We start from the raw sequence: 17,741 nt of genomic DNA on the forward strand, positions 1-17,741 counted from the left end.
CCTGGGTGAGGGGAGCGAGGGTGGGCGGCGGTCTCTGCAGACCTCCCGCCCACTCGCGGGCTCTGTGTGGCTGGGCTTCTCCTGACACTGCTTCTCATTAGCTTTGGTCATTGTGCCTCGATCACCCTCTCGGGGAAAGGCTTAAGTAAAGATCCAGTTCCCACCCCCAGATGCTGGCTGCCAGGAGTTTCCCTTTCCACAGCCCTCCCCCAAGACAGACCACAAGAGCCTCCAAGCAGCACGGTTGTCCTGGTGCTGACAGCACAGCCTCGCCCAGTGTGCCTGGCGTGGCTCTGCCCGCACTGTACTGGAGCAGGGCTCGTGGGGGCCAGCAGGACAGCAGGAGCATCGGCCACCAGCGCTGCACAGGAGCCAGGCCAGGTGAGTGCTGCCGAGTGGGTGCCTGCCTGCAGGCCTCCTGCTTCCTTGGCCAGCTCTGCCCAGCTCACTTCTGCCCTGCTGGCCTTCCAGCAGGGTGTCCAGCCAGCCAAGGGTTGCAGGAATGAAGGTGGAGGCGCTGCTGCAGCTGGAGCCATCCAGGTAGCCCTTCCGGGGCTCTGCTGGCTCTCCAGGCTCCCTGGGCCCCTTCGTAGGCTGTTTCAGGAGAGGAGCTCCCAGGTGAGGACAGGGAGGCAGCATTCCCCTCATTTGCCGGCCTTTTTCCTTAACTCCTGCACCAGCCTCCCACATGTCATCAGCAGGATGGGAAAGCTGGAGCAGGTGGACGTCAACCTTTTCTGCCTGGTTGCCACAGACTTTTACAGACACCAGATAGAGGAGGAGCTCGACCGCAGGGCCTTCCAGTCTGTGTTTGAGGTGGTTGCAGCTCCAGGAAGCCCATATCACCGGCTGCTGACTTGTTTACGAAATGTCCACAAGGTCACCACCTGCTGAGCGCCATGGTGGGAGAGACTGTGAGGCGGCAGCTGGGGCTGGAGCCTCCAGAAATCTGCGCCCTGTGCCCTGCCTCCACCGAGCCAGCTTGGTCCCTGTGGGCTTCCGCACATGCCGCGGGCGGCCAGGCAACGTGCGTGTCTCTGCCATATGGCAGAAGTGCTCTTTGTGGTACAGTGGCCAGGCAAGGAGTATCTGCAGTCCCGGTGGGGCTGAGCCTGAGGCCTTCCGGAGAGCAGGAGCAGCTGTGCTGCACGCCATGTGGGTGACCAGGTCCTTTCTCCTGATGCTCACCTGTTGGGTGTTGCCAGGCTGCAGCTGCTCTTGCATCTGGGCCGGAAGTCCTCCCTCCTGCAGGCTGGCTGTGGGCCCCTCTGCTGTCCTGCAGTAGAAGGTGCCGTGAGCAGGCTTTGGGAACACTGGCCTGTGTCTTCCTGGTGGGGTGTGCATGCCACGCCCTGTGTCTGTATGCACAGATGCCATGGCATGTGCTGGGCCAGTGGCTGGGGGTGCTAGACACCCAGCACCATTCTCCCTTCTCTCTTTTCTTCTCAGGATTTAAAATTTAATTATATCAGTAAAGAGATTAATTTTAACGTAACTCTTTCTATGCCCGTGTAAAGTATGTGAATTGCAAGGCCTGTGCTGCATGCGACAGTGTTCGGGGAGGTGGGCAGGGCCCCTGGCCACGCTCCCTCTCCTGTAGCCACTGGCATAGCCTTCCTGAGCACCCGCTGACATTTCCGTTGTACATGTTCCTGTTTATGCATTCACAAGGTGACTGGGATGTAGAGAGGCGCTAGTGTGCAGGTGGCCACAGCAGGACTAAGGACAGGCCCCCACTGTCCTAGGGGCATGCTCGCCTGCAGCCCCTCCTTCTTGGGCACAGACAACTGTTGTTCTCCACCCACATTAAGGACAGCAGCCTCCCTATCAGCTGAGAAGGCCAGCCCTCCCTGGCTGTGAGCAGCCTCCGCTGTGTCCAGAGACATGGGCCTCCCACTCCTGTTCCTTGCTAGCCCTGGGGCGGTGTCTGCCCAGGAGCTGGCTGGCCGGTGTTGGGATCTGCCGTTCCATGGATGCATGCCCCAAGGGTGTCACTGAGCTGTGTTTTGTCTGAGCCTCTCTTGGTCAACAGCAAAGCTTGGCGTCTTGGCACTGTTAGTGACAGAGCCTGGCATCCCTTCTGCCCCCGTTCCAGCTGACATCTTGCACGGGGACCCCTTTTAGTAAGGAGAGTGCAGATCTGTGCTCATTGGAGACTGCCCCACTGCCCTGTCAGAGCCGCCACTCCTATCCCCAGGCCAGGTCCCTGGACCAGCCTCTTGTTTGCAGGCCCAGAGGAGCCAAGTCATTAAAATGGAAGTGGATTCTGGATGGCCGGCTGCTGCTGACATAGGAGCTGGATTTGGGAGCTCTGAGATGGGGCAGGAGCTCTGCTTCCTCAGCCCTTGAGGCGAGCCAGGCGAGGTTGGCGACTGTCATGTGGCTTGGTTTGCTCATGCCTGTTGATGTTTTGGGTATTGAATATGGTAAGTGGAGGAAATGCTTTTCTGGAGTCTGTGCAGGTGCTGCCTTGAGACCCTCAAGCTTCCACCTGTCCCTCTCCTATGTGGCAGCTGAGGAGCAGCTGACATGTGGACTTGTGTGCTGCCCACATACATGAGGGGGCGCTGAAAGGGAGCCCCTGCTCAAAGGGAGCCCCTCCTCTGAGCAGCCTTTGACAGGCCTGTATGAGGCTTTTCCCACCAGCTCCCAACAGAGGCCTCCCCCAGCCAGGACCACCTCGTCCTCGTGGCAGGGCAGCAGGAGCGGTAGAAAGGGGTCTGATGTTTGAGGAGGCCCTTAAGGGAAGCTACTGAATTTTAACAAGAAAACCACCGTTCTTCCGTATTGGTTGGGGGCTCCTGTTTCTCATCCTAGCTTCTTCCTGGAAAGCCTGCTAGAAGCTTTGGGAATGAGGGGAAAGTTCTCAGAACCGTTGCTGCTCCCCACCCACCTCCCCTGCAGTAAGTTATGTCAACAGCTCGGAGACAGAAGTATCACAGGCCAGATGTTGTTCTGCTAGATGTTTACATTTGTAAGAAATAACACTGTGAATGTAAAACGGAGCCATTCCCCTTGGAATGCATATCGCTGGGCTCAACACAGAGTTTGTCTTCCTTTTGTTTACGACGTGATCTAAAACAGTCCTTAGCAAGGGGCTCAGAACACCCCGCTCTGGCAGTGGGTGTCCCCCACTCCCAAAGGCCTGCCTGTGTGCTCCAGAGATGAATATGAGCTCATTAGTAAAATGACTTTACCCATGCGTAAGTCAAGTACACGTGCACGTGCATATGGACACATCTGTAGTTTTATACACGCACATCTCAAGACAGAGATGCATGGCCTCCAAGAGTGCCCGTGTCGGTTCTTCCTGGAAGTTGACTTTCCTCAGGCCTGCCAGGTAAAGTTAGCTGTGTGACGGGCGTCCAGGCGCGGGGCTTGGTCAGAGCAGGGCTCATTCATGGCTCACTAGGATCCCACCGGAGAAAACGGTCTCCATATCAACTCTGCCGAAGGGAGGAAGACTTTGTCGCGTTCCTAAAAAACCTATGGCAAGCACCAATCATATTATCCAAATTTTGTTGAAAATGTGATTAATTTGGTTGTCAAGTTTTGGGGGTGAGCTGTGGGGAGACTGCTTTTGTTTTGCTGCTGGTAATATCAGGAAAGACTTTAATGAAACCAGGGTAGAATTGTTTGGCAATGCACTGAAGCGCGTTTCTTTCCCAAAACGTGCCTCCCTTCCGCTGCGGGCCCAGCTGAGTCTGTGTAGGTGACGTTTCCGGCTGCCAAGCGCTCTTTGTTACTGTCCACCCCCATTTCTGCCAGCACACGTGTCCTTTCAGGAGGAAAATGTGAAGCTGAAACCCCTCCAGACACCCAGAATGTAGCATCTGAGAAGGCCCTGTGCCCTAAAGGACACCCCCGCCCCCACCTTCATGGAGGGGTCATTCCAGAGCCCTCGGAGCCGATGAACAGCTCGTCCTCTTGGAGCTGAGCTGAGCCCCCCACGGAGCTCGGGACGGATAGTAAACAGCAATAACTCGGTCTGTGGCTGCCTGGCAGGTGGAAGTTCCTCCCCCTGAGGGGCGGAGTGAGGTTAGTTCTGTGTGTCTGTGGGGTGGAGTCAGCCTGCTCCTGCTACCTGTGAGCATCCTGCCCAGCAGACATCCTCACCCGGCTTTGTCCCTCCCCACTTCCTCCCTCTGCGGGGAGGACCCAGGACCACAGCTGCTGGCCAGGGTAGGCTTGGAGCTGTGCTCCGGAGGGGCCACCTGAGGGAGCAAGAAGAAGGAAGATCTTGAGAGCTGCCGAGGCACCCTGGAGAGCTCAGGATGGTCCAGGCGAGAAGAGGACACTCGCTCGCCAGGCCTGGGCCTCCTGGGAAGGAGGGAGCCGCTCAGAGCGCCGCATGACAACTGAAGGCAACCTGGAAGGTTCAGAGGCCACTCTTCCCCCGTGTGCCTGTCACGCTCTGGTGCAGTCCAAGGAACGCCTTCCCCTCAGTTGTTTCCAAAAGCAGAGTCTCCCGCTGCAATCTGGGTGGTGATTGCCAGCCTTGGAGGATTGTGGCCAACGTGGACCTGCCTACGGAGGGTGGGCTCTGACCCACGTGGGGCCTCCTTGTCCTGGTCTCATTGCTTTGCGCTGTGGTCAGAGGGACTGTCAGCTGAGCCTGAGCTCCCCTGGAGCCAGCAGGGCTGTGATGGGCGAGTCCCGGAGCCCCACCCAGACCTGACTGCTTCTGAGAGCAAAGGGAAGGACTGACGAGAGATGTATATTTAATTTTTTTAACTGCTGCAAACATTGTACATCCAAATTAAAGGAAAAACATTGAAACCATCAGTTGTTGCTGTGTGAGGCTTGCTTTACTTCATGAGAACCTAGACCTTGCTGAGCTGGAGTCTTAGGAAACTGTCTCCTAAGTGCTTCTCCAGCAGGGGCAGAAACTGTCCCACCAGCTAACATCTGACATTACGGAGGGTCCCGCAGGCAGCTGCCAGCAAGGACAAGCCCTGTGTTTTCTGTAGCCAGGGATGAGGAAGTGGCCCCAGGGGCCTGGCTGGGTGCTGCTTCAAGGGCCTTCGCAAACCACAGTACAGGTGGTCTTCCTGCACTGCAGATGGGAGCTGTGGGAGCTGCTGGATCCTTCATGGTCAAGTGACATCATAAGCTTATATGACACACACAAGCCTCAGGACTTGGCCCATGGCACTGGAGCAGGTCATCAGGCCCAGCAGACTAGAGCTGTGTTCTCACAGGGCCCACGACCCTTCTAGCTCCTTGGCCATTGAAACCTGTGTCCCTGACCCAGCTGCTCCCAGGTACCCCCCAAAGCAGCTGGCACATCCCACCTCTGGTGTGGCCTGGGCTGCTGTGTGTCCGCAGGGCCTGCCCCGTCTGTTCTAGCTTGTTTCTCCTGTCTGAACCAGCGCCTACTCCAAGAAGGCTCTGCTCAGCCCAGCGGGGATGCTTCTAAGCTCGGCCCAGCCTCTGGGAAGCCTTGGTGGTCGGTGGTGTAGTCATCCTGGGATGCAGAACGAAAACCTGCAAGAACAAAACTGTGGCTTCGTCTGGTGCAGGGTATTTAGTTACTGTTTGCTGAGGTCCTGTCTGGTTCTGGCGAATGGGCAGGGGTCGCCCACCCATTCTTTCCCTGCTCTGCTGTCCGTGCCAGGAGAGACGGGGGCCTGTTGGCCAAGGGGGCAGCTCCTGCTGCCTGCTGTCCTTAGGCACGTGCAGGGACCCCCTTTCTCTGAGCAGGATGGGGATCAGTCTGCCAGAGGGATGTGGTGGACAGGCCCAGCCGGGTAAAAATTTCCCCCAGTTGCTCAAAGCATTTGGGGCGGGGCATGCCACTTGAGCTCCTTAAATCTGTCTCATAGGTGACACCGCTCCAGGGCGCCCCAGGGGCTTCTCCCTTCAGAGCTACCAAAGTTCTGGTCACTTCAGAGAAATGGAGCACCCCCTTCTCCCTGGTCCAGATGTGGACAGCCAGACCCTTGGCACACCTAGCACACCTGGCATGGCTGGTAATTTCAGAAAGAAAAGGGGCCGGGGTCCAGTGGGAAGCAGTGGCGAACCCCTCATGCGTGGGCTTTGCGATCCCTCCCCCTGCCACGGCAGAGCTGCCCTCAGCACAGCCTTCCTCTTCCTCATCGGAGAGCACACCCTGTCCCCTTGCCGGGGCTGTGCTGTGTGCCTGCGGTGGTATTTGGTTTTGGCTGCTACTGGCTTTGTTCCAAAGAGGATCTGGAAGTCGCTTCCCCTGTGTGGAGCGTGGAGCACTGTGAGTCAGATGAGGGAAGTAGCCAGGGGGAGGTGAGTACCCGGCGGAGCCGCCACAGAAAGGACTGGGTAGGGGGCCTTGCCTCCACGTGATGTGACACGGCCAGCCGAGGACAGAGGAAGCCCCGTTCCTGGGGGTGTGGGGTGCACCCCTCAGGGAAGCCTGCAGTGGGGCCCAAGGAAAGGCGTTCTCTGCGAGCCCATGAGTCTGCTCTGTGGGCACCGTGACAATGCCCGTGGGCAGAGGTGGGCCCGGCCTTGTGTCGTCACCAGGACCTCTTTTGGGAAACCATGTGGGCATCCCTTGCGGGTCCCCCAGGTTCTGCAGTCCCAGCGGCCTGGCTGCCTGTTGGGCACATGGCTTGAGCCGCCCAGAGGGCCCAGCCCTGTTGGCAGCCACGTCCTCTGGAGGCCCTGCCGGTGGGGCTGGCTTTCTCTACCCCACACCAGGCCTCCAAGTATACTGGTCGGGGGTGTCTGGGCCCTGGGTGGGCCCCGTGGACCTGTGAGGTCAGGGTCGGGTCATCCCTGGAGGCAGAGGGCTTAAAATTGCAGGTCTGGGTTCCCCTTGTGTGCACAGGCCCCCGCCCTCCGCACTTCATCAGGCAGCTGGCCCCAAAACTGCTCGGACAGGCTGGTCCTGAGGTGGATCCTGGCCCCTGTACCCTCCGGACAGCCCACCTGCCCAACCTTCCACCCTGCCCCAGTGGCAGCAGTGTCGGCCACATCCTTCCCCTCCTGGCCCCAATTGCTCTGGGGAAGTCCAGGCTCCTGAGCCTGCCCAGGGGCCCCCATGATTTGGGCCCAGGACTCCACGTGGTCCTCTGCCTTCACCCAAGCCCTGAACTCCTCGGCTGCCAAATCCCTACCCATCTGCACAGGCTGTGCTCACCACTGCTACTCCTGGAAGGTGCCCCTCGGTGGGACGCCCACCTCCTCTCTGGGCTTCTGTGTTTAGGAGCCCTGCTGCCCCCTCCCTTGGTCAGTCCCCGTGTCCTCCTGGCCTGTCAGGCAGGGCAGAAAAGCCACCCAGAAATGCTGAGTGGGATGAGAGTCTGGCTGGGCCCAGCCTCATTATTTAGAAGGGATAGAGGCCTAGGGGGCATGCTCCTAGCCTGAGCACAGCAGGACCCTGCCTACATCCCTGGTCTCCACCAGGGACAGCTGCTGCCGAGGCCTGACCTGCCCCTTCTCCCTCAGGTGCTGCTGGTTGCCCAGCCCCTGGCCCTAGGAGACCCCGCAGCGACCAAGGGTCCCGGCAGGCCATGCAGCTGTGCCAAGGTACGAGCCTTTCCCCAGTAGGGGATAGATGCAGGGACCCTCCCAGGCAGGGGTAGCTGGGTGCCTGGTGCTGCCATCCGCTGCCTGCCCAGTTCTTGTCCTCACATTGGAGGTCGGTGTGAGGGCTCTGCCTCAGGAAAGGCTGCAGAGCTTGCCCTGTCCAGGGCCTCCCATGTGCACTGAGCCCAGGAAGAGAGGGTTGGAGTTGAGCCTTTTACCCTGGAAATGCTGCCTGGAGGATGGTGCGAGTGTGGGGTGGCACCCTGCCAGGCAGGGCTCTGTCTCCCTGTGCCCACTGGAACTCGGGCAGGCAGGGGTATAGGTGCTTCCTCTAGAGCCGTCAGGTGGGGCCCCCAGCAGTGGTGGTGGTGCCCACTGGCCAGCAGCTCCCCCTTCAGCCAGGACAGTAGGCCTGACGCTGTCTCCAGCAGCTCCAAGTGGATTTGTGGAAGGGGGTAGGGGGCAGGGTTCTGGGAGGGCTGTGCCCCCTTAGCCAGCACCGTGCTGGGTGAGATAGTCAGATCCTGTTACCCCTGTTGTAGAGGTGAGGAAACAGGCTGGGGGAAGACATGACTAAGGTCCATGCTGAGTCGCTAGAGCTGCACCCTGAACCCACTGCTGGGACCCCATGACCTTCTGCGCACCCCTTGTGCCGGGAGATGCCAAGAGATGCTGGGAGCCAGCCCCACCTCTGCCCTTGGAGTCATGGCTACGGAAAGGGCATTCGGACAGGTCTCCGACCTCACTGGAAAGGGCCGAACCCTGTTCCTGAGCAGCCAGGGCTTCCTAGAGGAGGTGGGCCTTCTAGTCACTCCATCTGCAGGCCCTCCACAGAGCTCTCTGTGCCAGCCCCCAGCACCGAGGGCTGAACTTAGCAGAGGGGGGCCTTGTGGGTCCCTCCCATGCCCCGTGCCAGGCAGTAGGGATGATGTCTCCAGAGCCCAAATGGAAGGGGCTGGACTAGTCTCACGGGGCTAATAGTAGGGCCAGGCCTGGACCAGGAACCCGGTGTAGGGGTGCAGAGACCCCTCTGAGTCCCTCACACATCCCTGGGGCCCTCCCCATACACTTTCCTATCCTGACTGTGGGCAAAAGGGAGCCCCAGGTCACCCTCCCCATGCTGGGCACCCACAGTGGGGCCAGGCACCCCCACCACGCCCCTGCCCTGTCCTTCCCCTGAGAACCTTAGTTCCACCTCCAAGATGCCTCAGAGGACAGCAGGGGCAGCGGCAGAGGCTGAGATGCCTCCCCACTCCAGGCTCAGCTGCCCTTCCTGCGGCAGCCCACACCTGAGAGTCTCCTGCAGTTGGTCAGGCCTGAGGAGGGCAGGGGGATGCCTGCTGTCCCTCTGCTGACCACAGTGGCGTTTAGCCTGGGTACCGCGTCCAGCACAGCGCATCCTGCACAGGTGCCGTGGGCTCCACAGAACCCTGCCTGACTTGCATGTGTTACGTTTTGGGTGCTGATGCCTTTGGGCGGGCACTTCTCTGAGCAGAACCTCCAGGCCACACGCTCCTATTCCGCTGCACCTGGGGCTCTCGGCAGGCTGTGGTCCCCTAGAAGCCTGGGGGCATCTCAGTCCTCAGGGCCCGCTCCGCAGCCTGGGCCTCGAGCCCCATCTCCACATGCCGTGCGGAATCTGGCTGCCCATCTGCTCCCTGCGTACCCAGGCTGTGCCCTGCCATGCCCATGGCTCTTCCCAGGAGTGCCCTGTGGCCTCCCCCTGGCTTGCTGGGCTGATTCCCTCCTGTGTCTCAAACAGAGCTCACCTTTGCCGTCCCTGCTATCCTCGCCAGCCGGTGCCAGAGGCCTGTGTCTGTATACCCTGTGACTGCACCTCTGGGCAGGGCCTGGCTCTGACCAATCTGGGCTTCCAGTGTCCACGGACCTGAGGCCCAGGGCGCCTGGGTGCTGCAGCAAGAGAAGCAAAAGGAGCAAAGGGTGGGGATGTGGGGTTCTTGCGAGGGCCCAGCCCTAGGACCCCAGGACCAGGAGACCCAGGGGTCCCGGGGCCTAGCCCCATTTCAGCCTGGCAGAGGCCTTCTGAGGGAGTTAAGGTCCCACAGCCCAGGACTCCCACCAGGGCCAGTGGCCAGCGTTGGGGGACTCAGCCTCCTCATCTCCTGTCCTTTCTGTTTCTCCCACCTTTTGCCCCTTTTCTCCTTGCCTGGTCCCACCCAAGTCCCCCTCTTGGCCTGCGTGAGCCGGGACGGCACTGAACTGGGGGCCCATCGCCTGGACGGCGGTGGGAGGCAGGGCTGGGAGCCGGGCCGCTGGGTTTGGGCCTGGACCGCTCGCTGCAATATTGATGGCCCGTCAGTGCGGCCCTGATTCCTGGGCTTTCAGTTAAAAGGTTTCTGTTGTTGTAGCTTATGCAGTTGCTCTGTTGCTATGGAAACGTGACATCAAAATGACGTTTCCCGTTTAAAAGCTTTTAACTAAATTCCTGCCTGTCAGATGTAGGCCCCATTTTGAGCGTGGAGCTGCCTTCGAGCGAGCGTGAGCGGCGCCTCCCGCCCATGGTGCGTGGGGCCGGGCCGGGGGCCTCGCTGAGCCGCTCTCTCACCCCCCAGGCGCCTGGAGCATGGCGGCGGCGGAGGGGCCCGGCTACCTGGTGTCTCCCCAGGCGGAGAAGCACCGGCGGGCCCGCAACTGGACCGACGCCGAGATGCGCGGCCTCATGCTGGTCTGGGAGGAGTTCTTCGACGAGCTCAAGCAGACCAAGCGCAACGCCAAGGTGTATGAGAAGATGGCCAGCAAGCTCTTCGAGATGACCGGCGAGCGCAGGCTGGGCGAGGAGATCAAGATCAAGATCACCAACATGACCTTCCAGTACAGGTGGGCGCGCGTGCAGTGTGGGTGCCCCCAGGACAGGCGGCACCGGGCGTGGCGGCCGCTCCTGGCTCTCTCGGAGCTCTGACTCGGGAGGGTGTGTGGGTCCTGGCCTGCCTGTCGGTCTCCTCTGGCCGGGTATGGGCAGAATCCCACGGGGTGAGACAGGGCGCACGGAAACCGTGTGTGCAGCCTTCCATTGGGGAAGTGAGGAAACTGAGGCCCAGCAAGGGCAGGAAACCGGTCTAAGAACTGAGGGGTAGCAGGGGTGGGGCTGGTACTGGGCAGAGGCCAGGATGGCTCCCAGGACGTATGGCCGGTCTGGGCACTGTCCCTCGGAGGCAGCATCACTCATGGTGGTGCTCACTGACCTCACACCCTCCTTTCCCATAGGGAGGCGGCGGCTGCCAGTGCCCTCCCCGCCACCAGGCTCCCAAGCTCAGCAGGGGTTTCAGGGGCCTACTGTGCCACTGGGGAATCGAGACTGCAAGTGAGAAGGAGGCTCCGTGCTCTGCGATGTGGAACATCCACAGAGCCTCTGCCATGAGCCCGTGAGCCCCACTGGGGCTGGCCCTAGGGTTGGGGGGGCTGTTCCCAGAAATCACCAGGTGAGGCACAGGACTGGCCAGCGCGTGGGCGGGGCTTACTGTGCAAAGAAGAAAGAGATGGAGCCCTGCCCTGGCCCAGGACTCCCAGCGTGGGGGCTCCCGGCCTGGCCCCACCTCTGCTCCCACCACATGGCAGGTGGGCCCTTCCTGCCCGGGCAACCTGCAGGGAAGGCCCGAGGGGACCACCCAGCCAAAGAGGCACTGGCACCTCGGAGGAGGGGACAGCTGTGGTCCTACACACCCAGCATCTTAAAGTGTGTGGGTCCCCAGCCCATTAGGATGGGGTCACGGGTGGGCGGGGGTTATGGTGGGGTGAAGGTGTCAGGCACAGGTGGGGTCACAGCTACGGTGTGGGTCTTGCAGGGTGTGAAGGTCATGGGTGTGCGGTGAAGGTCACAGGTGTGGGGTGATGGTTTTGGGTGTGGGGAGGGTCTTGCACAGAGCGAGGGTGGCAGCAAGAGCTGGAAGCCGCAGGGGGAGAATGGCGGCCTAGAGCACCCGGCCCTACGGACGGCCTGAACAGGGCTGGGCCTGGGGCTACCGGAGAGCCTGCCAGCTTCCAGGATGGGAGGGGCTGCTCCACCTCCGGGTCAGGCAGGTGAGCCCGGGGCAGAGAGGCTGGCAGCACCTGAGCCACTTGTGGGAGAGGCAACCCCCACTGCCCTCCACAGGCGAGGAGCCAGCCTCCAGCACAGCAGAAGGGGAGCCCCAGTCCCCCGTCCTGGTGGGAGCAGGGAAGAGGCCCAGCAAGGCCCCGGACAGACCGCCAGGCTGTGGGGTCTCCGCTTTCAGTTGTGTTGATTTGATTTTTTCTGAGCCTCGAAGGAGGGGTCCGGGGCCTGGCCCTACCCAAAGGCCTCTAGCCAGTCCCCAAAGCCGGGACCTAGGGTGCTGAGCGTGACGGATGTTGGGTTTGAGCAGCTGGCTTGCGACGTGAGGGCTGAGGTGTGAGCCTGGGTGTCTTCAGAGGCTCAGTGGATGCAGGCAGCTGCCCACGGTCCCACTGTTCCCGTGGCCCCACCGTTCCCGTGGCCTCCTAGCCCTGCTCAGGGACCTGGTGAGGAAGGGACACAGAGGGCGGTGGGAGGTGGCTCCCCTCTGACTCAGGAATTCACGGGCACCGCCTCCCCGGCTGGCTCTGGTTGGTGTCTGGCCAGGTTATTCATTATTTATGCTGAAAGCCTCTTCAGCGTCCCAGGGGAGGGCTTCTGTCTCCATTCCTGGAGGCCGGGAGATGAGGGTGCAGCAGAGTGGGGGCCTCCACTCCAGACCCTGCAGTCTGGCGGGCCAAGGGCTGCGCCGGTGCACAGCACATCACGGTTGATGAAGCGCACGGCAGCCCCTCAGAGCTGCCACAGTCAGCCTTCGTTCACCGAGGGGGAAGCTGAGGCCCAGAGCATGAGAGGACTTGCCCAAGGCCACACAATCCTTAGCAGAGGGAGCTGTGGCTGGGTGACTCGATCTTTGTCCTTTTTCTTTATACCCCCAGCCTCCCCATAGCAGAGGCTTTTGTCATTTGTTTGTTTGTTTGTTTTACAAGAGCTCTTTATATATTAAGGCTGTTGGGCTGAAGAAGCCTGAGAGGGTGGCTGGTTCTGTGGAGAGTAGTTTGTTGGAGTACAGTTGGGGGCCTCCTACGCTGAGAATAGGCCTTCTCTTGTTTCTCCAAAGAGTGGGCTGGCTCAAGTAGGGCAGAGAGAGAAGCCTGGGGCAGAGGTTAGGGATGGGCACCCAGTGCCCGGCCCCACACGCTCTGTGCTGGTGTCTTCGCAGCCACGTGCCACCTTGGGCAGCAGCCCCTGCTCACCATCTGGCTGTGTCTGTTTGCTGGGGGCACCTCATTCAGAAGCCAGCTTATTGTTTCCAGGGACCAGTAGCTACATCCTGGCAGGTAACAAGAGTAGGAGAGAGGAGATGCCCACTCCGAGCACAGGGTGGGTTTGGAGCCGGCCTCAGGGCACTCTGTCCAAAGGCAGAGTAGGGGGTGGGCTCTGGGCCTTAGGAGGTACTGGGTCTGATGTGGCAGAGACCCCTGCCTCCCCCCAACCTTGTGGCTTCTTTCCTGGCCTGGCCAGAGCTGTCTGGCCGCCCTGGGGCCCTGTCTCCCCTGCCTTGACCTCCCAGAGGCCCAGGGGAGGCCTGGGGACTTAGCCTCTCAGAGGGCAGGACCTGTCTGTGGGAGTAGGTGGGCGCAGGGGGTCCCAGTGGTAATGAGGCATCAGGCAGTGTGGGAAGGGGCCCATCCGGCCCACCCCAGGGCTTCTGGGCAGGTCGCAGGTTGTAGTGCTGGATCTAGGCTCCTGCCCAGACTGTAGGTTCAACCAAGAATGGCACGGGAGCCCAGCCTGCTGTTTGCTTTATTAAATCTGCCCTGCATCTGGGGGAGGGGCTTACTTCAATCATCCCCATGTCATTGATCTAAAAATAGAGGCTCAGAGAGGTGAATGAACCTGCCCAAGGTCACACAGCAAAGTGTGGAGATGAGATACTGACTCAGGGCTGTGGACACTGAAGCCTGTGCTCTAACGCCAGTGGCTGTCGCTCCCTGAGGCATTCTCTCCCAAACAGCACAGTTACTCTATCACAAAATATTATCACTATATTTATATATCTTATAATACCTTATTATTACAATAATACCTTATTACTCTACCTTTCAAAATGACTTATTTAAAAAGCAGTATTTGCTCATTGCAGAGAGTCTAGAAACTACAGAAAAGTGAGGGAAAAGCAATAGGACCAGCCCCAAGGTCCCAGCATGCACAGGTAACCTTAGTAATACTGGGACGCGTGCTTCCTTTTTAACATCTGAGCCCGTTTAGGTCCTGAAGCCTGGCTTCTTTCTAAGTCCAATGTCATCTTGACCCTGGAGCCTGGCCAATTTTGCTGGGGAGGCCCTTGCTGGCTGAGAGCGGCTCCGGCCTGTGCCGGCGCGGTGCGCCCCTCTGCTGAGGCTGGGCAGGACGGGCTGGGCCAGCTCTGTTTCTCACCCTTGGCTCTTGTGTCTCTCGTTTCAGGAAATTAAAATGCATGACAGATAGCGAGTCCGCCCCGCCCGACTGGCCCTATTACCTAGCCATTGATGGGATTCTGGCCAAGGTCCCCGAGTCCTGTGATGGCAAACTGCCGGACAGCCAGCCGCCGGGGCCCTCCACATCCCAGACCGAGGCGTCCCTGTCGCCGCCCGCTAAGTCCACCCCTCTGTACTTCCCGTATAACCAGTGCTCCTACGAAGGCCGCTTCGAGGACGATCGCTCCGACAGCTCCTCCAGCTTACTGTCCCTTAAGTTCAGGTAGTGTGTCTGCTTGTCCTTCCCCTGCCCTGGAGTGTCTCAGCCCCCACCATTTAGAGAAAGGGACTGGGAGCGGTGAGGGCGGCGGCGGTCGCAGTGGTTGCAGAGGCCGTGGCTGTGGGCAGCGCCTCCAGGGACAGGTGGCCTCAGACCAGGGCGGACTTTAGTGTCCACAGGCAGACCGAGTTCGTCTCCCAGCTCCATCACTTTTGAGCTGCATGGAAAGTTCCTTGACTTCTCTGGCCTCAGTCTCCCTCCTATAAAATGGTGATAAATCAGTACCTTTCTCAGAGGGTGGCTGGGAGCATTGTGGGAGGGAAGACACAGCACGAGGCCCGGCACATGGAGGGAGACCAAGCCCCAGACCCAAGAATGCGCCCCCTGGCCTCCCTCACCCCACACGGACCCCGCCCTCACAGGCTGGTGGCCCCTCAGCGCTGGGGAGGGTGTCAGGCTGCACCTAATCACATGTTGCCGTGGGGATGGCCCATCCCCTCTGCCGTCCATCCCACACTTCAGACCACGCCTGTGCCGGCCGCGTGACTGTGCCTGCGAGATGCTCACAGGGCAGCCGGGAGCCAGGCAGCATGCAGGACAGACACCTGCGGGGTGGGCCCGGGGAGCCCAGAGAAGGTGCTTTGGAGGAGGGGACATTTGGGATGGGCTTTCAAGGTAAAATAGAAGTTGGCCATTTGGAGGCAAGAACAGGAAGATTGTGGATTTGAGTCACAGCTTCTCCCCTGCCCTGGTCTTCAAGTCTTTCTGACAGGAGGTGGGGTGAGGAAGGCGTCTCCGAGGAGGGTCCCCCCAAGCTGGCACCTCCCATGCCGGGGGCTGCTGCTTGACTCAGGATTTCTCATTGAAGACCCGAGACAAAAACGCTTTTGCTGGCAGCTAGAAGGAACCGGCAGGAGGCCTGAGATTTATGGCTGCTGTTCCTGTGGACTGAGCCCAGTTCCCGGACTCAGCTGCCTGGGGCCTTGCACAGGGCTGGGGCGTGGGGACTGCCCTCCCTGATCAGGACCAAAGCGCTGCGCTCCTGCCCCTGGGGTTGGCTGCACCCTCCCAGCTCAGAGTGGAGCGTGGGCCAGGGGTGAGCAGGCACTGGAGCAGGGCCTTGGAGTTTGTGGGTTTTGGCAGCTCCCTGCCCTTCAGGGAGGTCTGCTGAGACCACGGGTGGCCCCTACCCCAGCAGCAGAGCACTCAGGAGGTGCCCACAGGGCTGGAATGCCTTTACCTGCCACCTCTACCAGAGCTCCAAGGGCCTGGTGAGAGAGCCCAGGCCTCTTGTGGGCCCCACACCCTCTAGGTGCCTGTCCTCCTGCCTCTCTACCAAGGTGTGCTGGCCCCATTTCTAGGCCGCCGGGAGATTAAAGGGGCTCACATCTCATGCCCTTCCTTCTGGGACCTCAGTTTCCCCATCTGCCTAAGGCCGGGTGGGGCTGGTGGTCTCTGGCTTCCCTACAGGTGTCCTGAGTACTCTGCACTACCCAGCACCCCTCACCCCTGCCTTCTTCTCTCCCTGGGTGTGGCCTCTCCACCCCTGGGCATCAACTGGGGCTGAGCCCCCACCTACCCAGCTCGGTGGGTGAGGGATGCTCCCTGGCAGGATGTGCCCCCGCCCTTTCCAGCCCGAAGGGGTGTGGATTGTCCTGGGACCCTGGTCCTTGGGGTCGTCTGCTAGTTGCAAAGGATGGCAATGCCTGTGGCCTCTCTTTCTTTCTCTTCATTTTCTTTTTCTTTTTCTTTTTCTTTTTTTTTTTGAGACGGAGTCTCGCTCTTGTGCAGAGTGCGGTGGCATGATCTTGGCTCACTGCAACCTCTGCCTCCCAGGTTCAAGCAATTCTCCTGCCTCAGCCTCCCGAGTAGCTGGGATTACAGGCGCCTGCCACAATGCCTGGCTAATTTTTGTATTTTTAGCAGAGATGGGGTTTCACCATGTTGGCCAGGCTGGTCTTGAACTCCTGACCTCAGGTGATCCACCTGCCTCAGACTCCCAAAGTGCTGGGATTACAGATGTGAGCTGCCGTGCCTGGCCACACCTGTTACTTTCTTTCTGTCAAAGGGGGCGGGTTTTGGCCCCTCCTTTGCACATGGAATATGAGACCCTGAGTAAGTGACCTGACTCCCTGGGGCCTCCAGTTTCCCCATTTGCCTAGTAGGATAATTGGGAGGGTCCGGTGAGGCCCCCGGTGTGCCCAGGCTCTGTGGCCAGCACGTCCACAGCTGGCGCTATCCTTCCAGGTCGGAGGAGCGACCGGTGAAGAAGCGCAAGGTGCAGAGCTGCCACCTGCAGAAGAAGCAGCTGCGGCTGCTGGAGGCCATGGTGGAGGAGCAGCGCCGGCTGAGCCGCGCCGTGGAGGAGACCTGCCGCGAGGTGCGCCGCGTGCTGGACCAGCAGCACATCCTTCAGGTGCAGAGCCTGCAGCTGCAGGAACGCATGATGAGTCTGCTGGAGAGGATCATCACCAAGTCCAGCGTCTAGGCCAGCGGGTGGCTGCGGCGGGGCCGGGCCACCCAGGGCAAGCCACTCAGGCCAGGCGGGCAAGGGGGCCGCCCCGTGAGAGGAGACCGCCTTCCACCTGGCCTCTGGCGGGATGTCCCTTCTGAGGGGTGTTTTGAGGAACCCCCAGGCCCTGGGGACGGTGAGGCTCCAGTCTCCAGCATGAATGCCCTTCCTCAGACACAGGCCAGGGCCTCCGGGGGTCACTCTGAGTAAGAACATCCTAGAGCCACTCTCCAGTGTCGTTACTATCAATAATACTTGACATGGCTTTGATATTAAATGTATACTTTTTCATTCTTGCCTGGACCGCACGGTTTGCTGTTGCTGACTTGGTGAGGATGCCCTGATTGATGGATCCCAAAAATGAAAGCAGGTGCAAATGGGTCGGGGCAGGCTGGAGCTGGGGGGAAAGCTCTGCCCTGAAGGGAACCTGTGTCCTCCCTCACCAGGACCTCTGCGTCTGTCCTTAAATGGCCTCCCACGCCTGATGAGAACCCCAGGGAGCCTTCCGGGAGGCTTTTATTCAGCTCTGTTGGGAGCATCAGGTGTTTCCACTGCCTCCTTAGCAATGACACGAATAAAAGTCGTAACACCTGCTCGCACGCACGGCCCTGTTAGATGTTCTGGGTTCTGGAGATGTCATGGTAGACGACACAAAGGCCCTGCCTCTTGGAGCTTATGCTCCCATGCGGGGAAGACCAATGGGTCAGTAGAGAAATGCTTGCAGGTTGTGATAAGTGCTGGAAGGGAGGGGTTGGCGTGAGGACACGGAACCAGACTTACGTGGAGCTGGGAACAGTGGCCACACAAGGAATCGCCGGTGTGAAGGCCCAGAGGCAGAGGACACTGGAGCAAGCCCCAGGAGCAGCCAGGAGGCTGGTCGCCAGCAGCCAGGCCACGGAGGCCGGTGCAGCCCGTGGGGAGGAGTGTTCATGGTTTTCAAGCTTAGTGGGAGTGTTTCGGCCAGTGCAGCTCTGGGTCTGACATCCGCGG

At 60.1% G+C, this 17,741-nt stretch overlaps 2 protein-coding genes across 5 annotated transcripts in view; both read left to right on the plus strand.

Annotated features, from left to right (window-relative positions):
* HTT (huntingtin) overlaps positions 1–4,785 on the plus strand; it is a 167,821-nt gene extending 163,036 nt beyond the window's left edge. For 2 of the 3 annotated variants that reach the window (XM_045392045.2, XM_065544700.1), the window contains one exon: positions 681–4,785. In XM_045392045.2, coding sequence (XP_045247980.2) covers positions 681–894 — 214 coding nt within the window. In that variant the 3' untranslated portion in view covers positions 895–4,785. The remainder of the gene's footprint in view (positions 1–680) is intronic. The other variant, XR_012434581.1, reaches the window with a different exon arrangement.
* Positions 2,857–17,054, plus strand: MSANTD1 (Myb/SANT DNA binding domain containing 1). Of its 2 annotated transcripts, XM_045392048.3 has the most exons (6): positions 2,857–5,523; positions 5,826–5,972; positions 7,429–7,509; positions 10,083–10,347; positions 13,967–14,242; positions 16,487–17,054. In XM_045392048.3, exons 2-6 carry the CDS (start codon positions 5,897–5,899, stop codon positions 16,725–16,727), a joined length of 939 nt encoding a protein of 312 aa, XP_045247983.2. In that variant the 5' UTR covers positions 2,857–5,523; positions 5,826–5,896; the 3' UTR covers positions 16,728–17,054. The 2 variants fall into 2 exon arrangements, with proteins under 2 accessions (XP_045247983.2, XP_073895402.1); XM_074039301.1 differs by lacking the exon at positions 13,967–14,242 and having other exon boundaries at positions 5,423–5,523.
* Positions 17,055–17,741: the final 687 nt, after the last annotated feature.

The sequence above is a fragment of the Macaca fascicularis genome, chromosome 5, assembly GCF_037993035.2.
Source record: "Macaca fascicularis isolate 582-1 chromosome 5, T2T-MFA8v1.1".
NCBI lineage: Eukaryota > Metazoa > Chordata > Mammalia > Primates > Cercopithecidae > Macaca > Macaca fascicularis.

Bases quoted from the DNA above. Each gene is read 5' to 3' on its own strand.
- MSANTD1 (XM_045392048.3), top strand. From the start codon at position 5,897: ATGGAGCACCCCCTTCTCCCTGGTCCAGATGTGGACAGCCAGACCCTT. The intron at 7,510-10,082 runs GTACGAGCCTTT...CTCACCCCCCAG, and splicing joins GGCCATGCAGCTGTGCCAAG to GCGCCTGGAGCATGGCGGCG. The intron at 10,348-13,966 runs GTGGGCGCGCGT...CTCTCGTTTCAG, and splicing joins AACATGACCTTCCAGTACAG to GAAATTAAAATGCATGACAG.